The sequence below is a fragment of the Carlito syrichta genome, unplaced genomic scaffold (genome assembly GCF_000164805.1).
Source record: "Carlito syrichta isolate Samal-C Ts95f unplaced genomic scaffold, Tarsius_syrichta-2.0.1 Scaffold287284, whole genome shotgun sequence".
NCBI classification, from domain to species: Eukaryota; Metazoa; Chordata; class Mammalia; order Primates; family Tarsiidae; genus Carlito; species Carlito syrichta.
Window position 1 is genome coordinate 65381 of NW_007231380.1, and position 9134 is coordinate 74514.

Consider the following 9134-nt stretch of genomic DNA (forward strand, 5'->3'; position numbering starts at 1 on the left):
CCCTCTTTCTCACTCGTGGGCCTTGGTGGACATGTCGAGGCCTCTGCTCGGGGCCCTGCCAAGCCTGCCCGGCACGACCTCCTCCTGTACCCGCAGGCCCAGTGCGGTCTGCTGGGGTCTGCTTGCCTGTGGGCAAAGGGAGGCCGTAGCCTCAGACTGGAGCCTCTCGACCTTCGAGTGGGGCCGGGCTAACCTGAACTCCACCGTGCGCCCGGTGCCTCACTCCCCCAGGGGCTTCTTCCGGGCCAGTTCAGCCGTCCACCTGATTGAGCCCCTGGAGGAGGGTGGTGACGGGGCGCGGCACGCCGTGTACCAGGCTGAGCACTTGAAGCAGAAGCCCGGGACCTGTGGGGTCAGCGACGCCAGCCTGGACAACCTCCTGGGTCCCCGGATCGGTGCCGCCCTGAGGCCTCAGCCCTGGGTGAGAAGCTTCCTCCCCCATGTCTGGTTGGTCCCACCACTGTCTCCTGGCCTGGTCTGTGTGTCTTCCGTCTCCCCGTGTGCCTGTGTGCTCGTGGAGGCAAGGGTGCCACCCCCGGGCCAGGCTCCTCCATCCCGAGCGGGGCTGGGCTCTGGCCCCAGGACCCCGGGAAGGTCCAGGTCCCGGGGAGCTCCAGATGGGAAGGCTGACTGGCTTTCATCACTACGCTCTAGAATTGGCCGCCAACCCGAGGGCCCCGCTACGTGGAACTGTTTGTGGTCACAGACAGCGCAGAGGTAGATGGTCACGGGCGGCGCAGGGGCAGGAGGGTAGGGGAGCGTAGGCTCCGGCCTGAGGGTCCCTTGTCCCTAGTTCCAGCAACTGGGCAGCAGAGCCGCTGTGCGCACGCGCGTGCTGGAGGTGGTAAACCACGTGGACAAGGTGAGGGTTGTGTCTCCCCAGGGAGTCCTCTGCAGGGGTTTCCGGGAGTGTGGCACCCAGCCCACGGGATCCCTGGCTGCAGAGGTGCCCGCGTGCTGGGTGACGGAGCGGGCGGCCACGGGGGGGACAGGGCTTGTTCCCTGCGTCCTGGCCCCGGTGCCCCTGCCCCCGCTCACAGCAGGCCTGACCACGGGACACCCTCCTCTCCAGCTGTACCAGGAGCTCAACTTTCGCGTGGTCCTGGTGGGCCTGGAGATCTGGAATGACAGGAACAAGTTTCACGTCAGCCCCGACGCCGACGCCACGCTGCAGAACTTCCTGGCCTGGAGGGCACGGGACCTCGCGGGGCGGCGCCGGCATGATAATGTGCAGCTCATCACGTGAGTAGGTGGAGCCGGGCAGGTTGAGGAGGGCTGGGGGTGCCGAGTCCAGGCACCGGTGTCTCTCTTGCCTCCAGGGGCGTGGACTTCGCCGGCACCACCGTGGGACTGGCCAAGGTGTCCGCCATGTGCTCCCACAACTCGGGGGCTGTGAACCAGGTAAGGGGAGCCCCCTGCCTGGCTGCGCCTGGCCAAGGCCAGAGGTGAACGTGGGACCCAGGGCCCCCAAACACGACTGAGCTGCTGCCTCGTCGGACACAAGTTGACACCCGTTTTATGCTTTAAGATGTGTTGTGTCAGCCGGGCTCGGTGGCTCAGCCTGTCACCCCGCGCCTTGGGAAGCTGAGGTGAGTGGATGGCCTGAGCCCGTGGGTTCGAGACCCGCCTGGGCAACTTGGCGAGCCCTCATCTCTACAATGAATCAAAAAATTAGCCGGGTGTGGTAGCACGTGCAGTAGTTCCAGCTACTGGAAGGCTGAGGCGGAAGGATCGCCAGAGCCCAGCAGGTCGAGGCTGCGGTGGCCGGGAGCGGCCGCTGCACGCCAGTCTGGGCGACCGAGTGAGACTCCAACTCAAAACCAAAAACAGACAAAAAAACACACCAAGCCCTGGGTCTGCCGGGGCGCGTGAACAACCGTGCGGCAGCCCAGTGAGCACGGCCCTTCCCCGCAGGACCACAGCCAGAACCCTGTGGGCGTGGCCTCCACCATGGCCCATGAGATGGGCCACAACTTGGGCATGGACCACGATGAGAACGTCCAGGGCTGCCACTGCCCTGTGCCACGGGAGGGCGGTGGCTGCATTATGGCGGCCAGCATTGGGTGAGGCTCCTCGCGGGGCGTGGGGGGGCAGGGACGGGGCCGTGCCGGCCGTGACCCCTGTGGGCGCCCACCTCAGTTCTAGGTTCCCCAGGGTGTTTAGCCACTGTAGCCGGGTCGACCTGGAGACCTTCGTGAAGAAGCCGCTGACAACCTGCCTGACCAACGCCCCTGACCTTGACCAGCTGGTGGGCGGCCCCGTGTGTGGGAACCTGTTTGTGGAGCACGGAGAGCAGTGTGACTGCGGCCTTCCCCAGGTGCGCCCGTGCCCTACGCTCGCCCCCGGCAGCCTGGCACTTGGGGCTCCCTGGGGGTCGGGAGGCCCAAGGGGAGGCGGGGAGAACGTGGCCGCTTGGTCCTTGGTGGTCCAGGGAGGCAGGCGGGGTCCCTCTTGGAGCCTGGTGCTGGCCCCAGCCTGCAGCCTTTCCAGGCTTTCGCGTTGCCCTCAGGACTGTCGGGACCGCTGCTGCAATGCCACCACCTGCCGGCTGGCTGAGGGGGCTGAGTGTGCCCATGGCACCTGCTGCCAGGAGTGCAGGGTGAGCACAGCCCTCCCGCCCAGGACTCCCTCCAGGACCCAAGGCCGGTGGGTGGGAAGCAGCCCTGGGGGCCCTGGGCGTGCCTGGGCCTGCCTCCTCCGTGAGCTGCTCTCCTTGGGGGCAGGTGAAGCCAGCCGGTGAGCTGTGCCGCCCCCAAAAGGATGCGTGTGACCTCGAGGAGTTCTGTGACGGCCAGCGGCCAGAGTGCCCGGAAGATGCCTTCCAGGAGAACGGCACGCCCTGCCTGGAGGGCTACTGCTACGACGGGAGCTGTCCCTCACTGGCCCAGCGGTGCCGGGACTTGTGGGGGCCAGGTGAGGCAGGCCTGGTGCTGGCCAGGAGGTTCGCTGGGGCCTCATCACAGGATAACCTGCTCTTGGCCCCGCAGGTGCTCGGGCTGCTGCAGAGGCCTGCTTCGCATATGGCAGCATCGCCCCAGGCTGCAAGGGCGGGAGCTCCCTGGGGATGGGCAGGTGAGCCTCGAGGTTAGACCCCCCGGGCCCAGGACGCAGGGTGTCCCCACCGCTGTGGTCAGCCCCAGAGGGTGCTCCCACAAAGGAGTCCCGCTCTGCTGAGGCAGGTGGCTCTCCAGGGTCCTCCCTGGGCCTCACGGACCCCAAGCTCAAGAACGCCATCTTGGGGAGGGAGGGAGGCCATGTCTGCTGCAGCTCCCAGCACTGGCCTGGTCGAGCTGGCCTCACGACCATCCCACTGTCTGCAGAGTCAACAGGTGTGGTGTCCTGCACTGTGACGGGGGGCAGAAGCCCCTGGAGCGGAGCAGCTGCACCCTTACCTCCCACGTGGCTGTGTGCCATGCTCTGGCCACAGACGATGGCTCTGCCTATGAGCTGGTACCCGAGGGCACCAAGTGCGGCCAGGAGAAGGTAAGCCAGCTGCCTGCAGGCATCTGGGTGCATGCCCCACACAGGCCCAGATGTTTCCCTGCTGATGGCGGCTGCTAGCGGCTGTGGGACAGAGACCCCTCCGGCTTTTAGTAGAAGCCAAGGAGAGGTGTCACCAGGAGAGACAGCGATGCCCATTCTCAGTTGGTTTGAAGACTGCTGGATGCCTGCCTTGTCCTCCAGAGGGGCCACACATCCACATCCTCCAGGGCCTCAGGGGTGGGTCGACCAACCCAGCCTGCCCCCCCAGCTCACCCTGTAGGTTTCAGGGGAGAAAGGAGCAGGGACAGGGAGTCCAGACTGGCTGCCTAAGAGGACTCTCCACCCCCACCCCCCGTCTTCAGGTTTGCTGGAAAGGACTCTGCCAGGACCTCCAAGTCTACAGATCCAGAAACTGCTCTGCTCAATGCCACAACCATGGGGTACGTGTTGCCTTACAAGACACACCCCGAGTCTGCTGTCCCCCAATCCCAGGCTGCTGCTCTGACAGAGCCATTGGTGGGGGCAGCTCGGGATGCAGGAGCCTGAGGCTTGGGTGGGCTCAGTGTGTCCCATCCGTGGGGGTCTTGGTGGAGCTGAGGCCCGTCTTGGGGCTGAGGCCCAGCTCAGGTGATCTCGGTAGATGGCACCTGTGAGGTCACTAGGCAATGGGGGAGAGGCTGCCTGGGGAGACCTCACAGTTGGCGCATGTGGGCGGAGTACAGGAGGTCCTTAGCGGTGGGGCTGGCTCAGGGGCCCTTGTCCTGCAGGCATCGCCTCCACTGTCCCTCTTGGGTCCATGTGCCTGTGCTTCCCGGGGCAGGGAGTTACCGGCCCCCTGCCCCTGAGGCCTGGCCCTCCCTCCAGGTGTGCAACCACAAGAAGGAGTGTCACTGCCATGCAGGCTGGGCTCCACCCCACTGCGCAGAGCTGCTGACTGATGTACACCAAGGTAGGGCCTGGACACGCAGTAGCCCCGTGCTGAGGTGGGGAGCTGAGCTCAGATGGCCAAGCGGGGGCCAGGCAGGAATCACAGGCCTGGGAACCACAAGGTGCTCGGGGTGCGGGTTTGCGGCCCTGGGCATCTGGCCTGCAGATCCAGGCAGGGCCCTGCAGGCTCACGCAGTAAGGAGAGCCCTGTCCCAGAGGGAGGCACAGGGGCCGAGAGCAGTGTCCAGCTATGAGCTCCAGGCATCCTGAGCCCGTGTCTTCCAGCCCCTCCTTGGCCTGGGGCCCTGGGGCCACCCACACCACAGTGTCATCCTCCCCAGGGGCCACTGAGTGAGCAGTTGTCCAAGGCACCAGACCTCAAGGGCTGGGCCATGCCTGAGCCCCTGTGGGCCTGGGACCACCCGCCACCGAGCCCTCGAACTCATCACCAGAGCGCCAGGCGCATTGGTGTCGCATGCCAGGTCCTCCACCAAGGGCCCTCAGCTGGGTGTAGGGCATGGAGCCCCAAGTGCCCAGGGCATGACCAAGGGATGAGGCAGGCTGGTCTCTCGGGCCCTCCCCAGACCCCGCTGCCTCCGATCAGCATCCCACCCCAGCTGACACGAAGCCTCATGGTCCTGCAGCGTCTGGAGGCCTCCCTGTCAGCGTGCTCGTGGCTTTGGTCCTCCTGGCAGTTGTGGTGGTCATCCTGGCAGGCTTCGTCATCTACCGAAGGACCCGGGGCCGCGTCCAGAGGTGAGGAGGGGACAAGAGTCCCACTATGGTCAACACGCGGCAGTGCTTCCTGTGCACCTAGGTGGCGGCTGCTCCTTCCACGTCCCCTGGACATCCGACAGGCAGGCCTGGGCTACACAGCAGAGCTTTGTGCCGTCTGCCTCTCACTAGGGCTGGGACAGGTGACAATTCTGGTGATAGACTGGGTATGTGGTAAATCAAGAGAGGCCAGGTGGAACCCCTCAGACCCTGAGCCAGCCCTGTGAGCCCCCACGAGCCTCCTGCCACATCCTAGGTGGGTGGTTCCACTTTGAGACCCACCCTGGGGACCGGACCCCCAAGCTGACCGTCGTGGGACACACTTGCCCAGTGGTCTCTGAAAGTCTCCCACCCACCTGATTGGGCCCCAGGGCTGATAGGGGCCCCCAGGACAGGGTGCTGTCACGGCCTCTTCAGGGACCCCCCCTTCCCTTCTCCTGGGCCAGTGTATCGCTTGTGGCTTGCCTCTCGCTTTGCAGTCTGCCTGGAGACCACTGGAGCTGAGAGGGACCCTGTGGCCAGGACACTGACAGCGCCAACTCACCCTGTGCTTCCTTCCCAGGAGCGTGGCACCCAAGACCACCATGGGGCTCTCCAACCCCCTGTTCAACCAGGGGGCTGGCCATGGGCCAGCCAGGGGGGGGGCTCCACCCCCCAGGTGGGCCCCCCCAGAGCTGGGGTCTGCCACACACCCCAGCCAACTGACCAGACCCGTAACTTCCTCTGTGACCCCGAAGAGGCCACCTCCTGATGTAAGCAACGTTCCGTGACAGGTTCATGAGGCTGAAGAAAGGGGTTTCCCAGGCTCCCCTGTCCCATATCCCAGGGTGGAGCTCACTGGGGCTGGTGAAACCCTTTTGTGTCAGCTGACTGTTGGGACTCTGGTGGCCCTGGGGCTGAGAGCCACTGTTGCAGTCACCACCCCTGGGGGAAACTGAGCCTTTTTAAGAATGGGCAGCCTGAGGACCCGCATGAGTGGTGATAAAATTGGAGGCAGAACTTGAACCTTTGGCTTTGAGGCCAGCGAAAGGTTCTCAGCCTCCACAGTGTTCATCTGTGGGCAGTTTTGAGACCCAGACGCCACCTGTTCCCCTGCTCCAGGATGTGCATCTTCACCGCTGAAGGAAGGGAACGGGCCGGGCGGGGCCCCTCAGGGGTGGGGCAGAACCCCCAAAACACAGAGGCCTGCCTTCCCTCTCCTCTGGGTGGTGGGCCAGAAGCCTCAGCTCCTGGAACTGGGATATGCGGGGGGCGCGTGGGGCTTAGCACCAACTCAGGCTCTTGGCCCCATCCCCTGCAGCCTCCAGCTGCCGTCTCCGGCCCACCCTTCCCAGTTCCTGTCTACACCCGGCAGGCTCCAGGGCAGGTGAGTGGCGGTGGTTGGGGCCCTGTAGAGGGTGGCCAGGCCTTCCTGGGGGGCGGAGGGTCTGGGCACTGCACTGGTGGCCGGGGACCCCCAGGTAGTGGCAGTTGCGCCTGAAAGGCTGGTTCGACTCAGGATACGGAGGCGAGGACGCAGTCCTGCCCTCCTGGCCCGTGGGGCTGGTTTGTGGGGTCCTCCTCCTGACTCCTCCTCCTCCAGCAGCTCAGACCTTCTCCACCCACCAAGCCCCTCCCAGAGCAGAAGCCCAAGCAGGTAAGAGGACTCCCAGTCCCGTGGCCCTGCAGGACAGGTGACTGGGTGGGGCTCGGTTCTTCCCTTGGGTACGGGAGTCTAAATGAGACTCACTGGGGCCTTGGTAAGTTGAGACTTAATTCCCAGACCTCTGTCCCCTCTCCCCGCTGTCGTGCTGGGGTCCTGTCGTCCAGCTCAGGTTCCCACCGTTCAGACTAGCCCTATCCCAAGAGTCTGAACCGGGGCAGACTGTCCCCTTCCTCAGAGCCCTGTGGGAAAGGGTGGGGTCTGGGAGCACGCCTTGGCCGCAGCCCTGGAGAGGGACCCTGGGCTGTGGGTGGAGGACGGCGAGCCCCACCCCAGGGCTGCAGGTTCAGCTGGGTGCAGAGGGCCAGGCTTTGTCTCGAGCGCTGCATGAGGCCCAGCAGTACCAGAGAGGCCCACCTGGTGTTGCTAGGCATCCCTGAGTGGCCTTCTCTCCGCCTCCCTGGGGTGGGTACAAAGGGGACAGGACAGTGGCAGGCAAGCTGTGGGCTGGGGCCAGCCCCAGAAGATGTCCCCCGAGTATGGCTCTAGTGGGCCTTAGTGTGCTCCCCACTCCACAAGCGTTCCTGGGTTTGTTCTGAGGACTGGGCCATGCAACTAAGCCCTACCTTTGTGCCCTGGCTACAGAGGGTTTTTGTTGCTGTTGTTGTTGTTTGAGTTGGAGTTTCACTCCGTCGCCCAGGCTGAAGTGCAGTGGCACGCTTACGGCCACCCCAGCTTCGACCCGCTGGGCTCAGGCAATCCTTCTACCTCAACCTTCCAAGTAGCCAGAACTACAGGTGCACGCTACCACACCCAGCTAATTTTTGATTTATGGTAGAGACGAGGTCTCTCCAAGTCGCCCGGGCTGACCTCAAACCCGTGGGCTCTGGCCATCCACTCGCCTCGGCCTCCCAAAATTCTGGGATTATAGGCTTGAGCCACTACACCTGGCCTGTTTTTTGTTTTAACTTTTGTTTTTGAACAAATTTTAGACTCACAGAAAAGCTGTAACAAGAGCACAAAGTCCCACACATCCTTCACATCGGCAGGGAGGGCTGCCTCACCTCCCGGACACCCCTTGTTGGCCTGGGGTCTCCCTGTCCACTCAGTCCTCAGGCCCCTCTGCCTTTCCTGGCTGGCACTTTGGAAGAGTGTCGGTTGGCCATTTTGTCAGCGTCCCTCAGTTTGGTCTGTCTGATTCTTTTCATGAGTGGACAGCGGCCATGCACTCTTGGCAGGACTAGCACGTGAAGTGTCTCCCAGGGCACGCACCGGGCTGGGGTCCCTGTGCGTGTCGCTGGTCTCTGGTGAAGTTGACACATGGTTTGCTTGTGTTGGTATCTGCAGTTTCTCCTCTGTAAAGTTCCTGTCTTCCCTTTGGACTTCATAAATGCCTCAGGGAGATGCCGTTGAGACTCTTTGAATCCTATTTCTCCTTAAACTCTGACCCACTAGTTTTGACATCCTTTGGTGAATTTTGTCTGTAACAGTTGCTGCTGTGGTGTTTGCTTCACGGTGATTTTTAGCCAGGCGTGGTGGCTTGCACCTGTAATCCCAGCACTTTGAGAGGCAGCGGCGAGAGGACTGCCTGAGCCCAGAGGTTTGGGACCAGCCTGGGCAGTTTAGTGAGACCTCGTCTACAATAAATCAAAAAGTGAACCAGGCATGATAGCACATGCCTGTAGCTCCAGCTACTTGGAAGGCTAAAGTGGAAGGATCACCTGAGCCCAACAGGTCGAGGCTACGGTGGCCATGAGCGTGCCACTACACTCCAGCCAGGGCGACACAGTGAGACTCCAACTAAAAAAAAAAGTGATTTTTAATTTCTCTTTCCTTTTTAACTGTTATTATTGAACTAATTTTTTTTTTTTTGAGTCGGAGTCTTACTCTATCACCCAGGCTAGAGTACAGTGGCACACTCACAGGCCACTACAGCCTCGACCCGCTGGGCTCAGGTGATCCTTCCACCTCAACCTTCCAAGTAGTTGGAATGACAGGCACGCGCCACCACACCTGGCTAATTTTTTTTTATTTATTGTAGGGATGAGGTCTCGCCAAGTTGCCCAGACTGGTCTCGAACCCGTGGACTCAGGCAATCCTCTCACCTTGGCCTCCCAAAGTGCTGGGATTATAGGCATGAGCCGCCGCACCCGGCATTGGACTAATTTTATTTTTTATTTATTTTTTTTATTTTTTGAGTTGGAGTCTCATTTTGTCGCCCAGATTGGAATGCAGTGGCCACTCCCGGCCACCGCAGCCTCGACCTGCTGGGCTCCAGCGATCCTTCCACCTCAGCCTTCCGAGTAGC

At 62.6% G+C, this 9134-nt stretch overlaps 1 protein-coding gene across 1 annotated transcript in view; it reads left to right on the top strand.

Annotated features, from left to right (window-relative positions):
• ADAM8 (ADAM metallopeptidase domain 8) overlaps positions 1-9134 on the top strand; it is a 13863-nt gene that overhangs the window by 2826 nt on the left and 1903 nt on the right. Inside the window, exons 6-21 of the mRNA XM_008052685.1 lie at positions 232-421; positions 655-717; positions 794-862; positions 1073-1242; positions 1320-1401; positions 1915-2063; positions 2140-2317; positions 2510-2599; positions 2724-2913; positions 2988-3072; positions 3321-3483; positions 3846-3923; positions 4348-4432; positions 5055-5166; positions 5747-5936; positions 6485-6550. Coding sequence (XP_008050876.1) covers positions 232-421; positions 655-717; positions 794-862; positions 1073-1242; positions 1320-1401; positions 1915-2063; positions 2140-2317; positions 2510-2599; positions 2724-2913; positions 2988-3072; positions 3321-3483; positions 3846-3923; positions 4348-4432; positions 5055-5166; positions 5747-5936; positions 6485-6550 — 1960 coding nt within the window. The remainder of the gene's footprint in view (positions 1-231; positions 422-654; positions 718-793; positions 863-1072; positions 1243-1319; positions 1402-1914; positions 2064-2139; positions 2318-2509; positions 2600-2723; positions 2914-2987; positions 3073-3320; positions 3484-3845; positions 3924-4347; positions 4433-5054; positions 5167-5746; positions 5937-6484; positions 6551-9134) is intronic.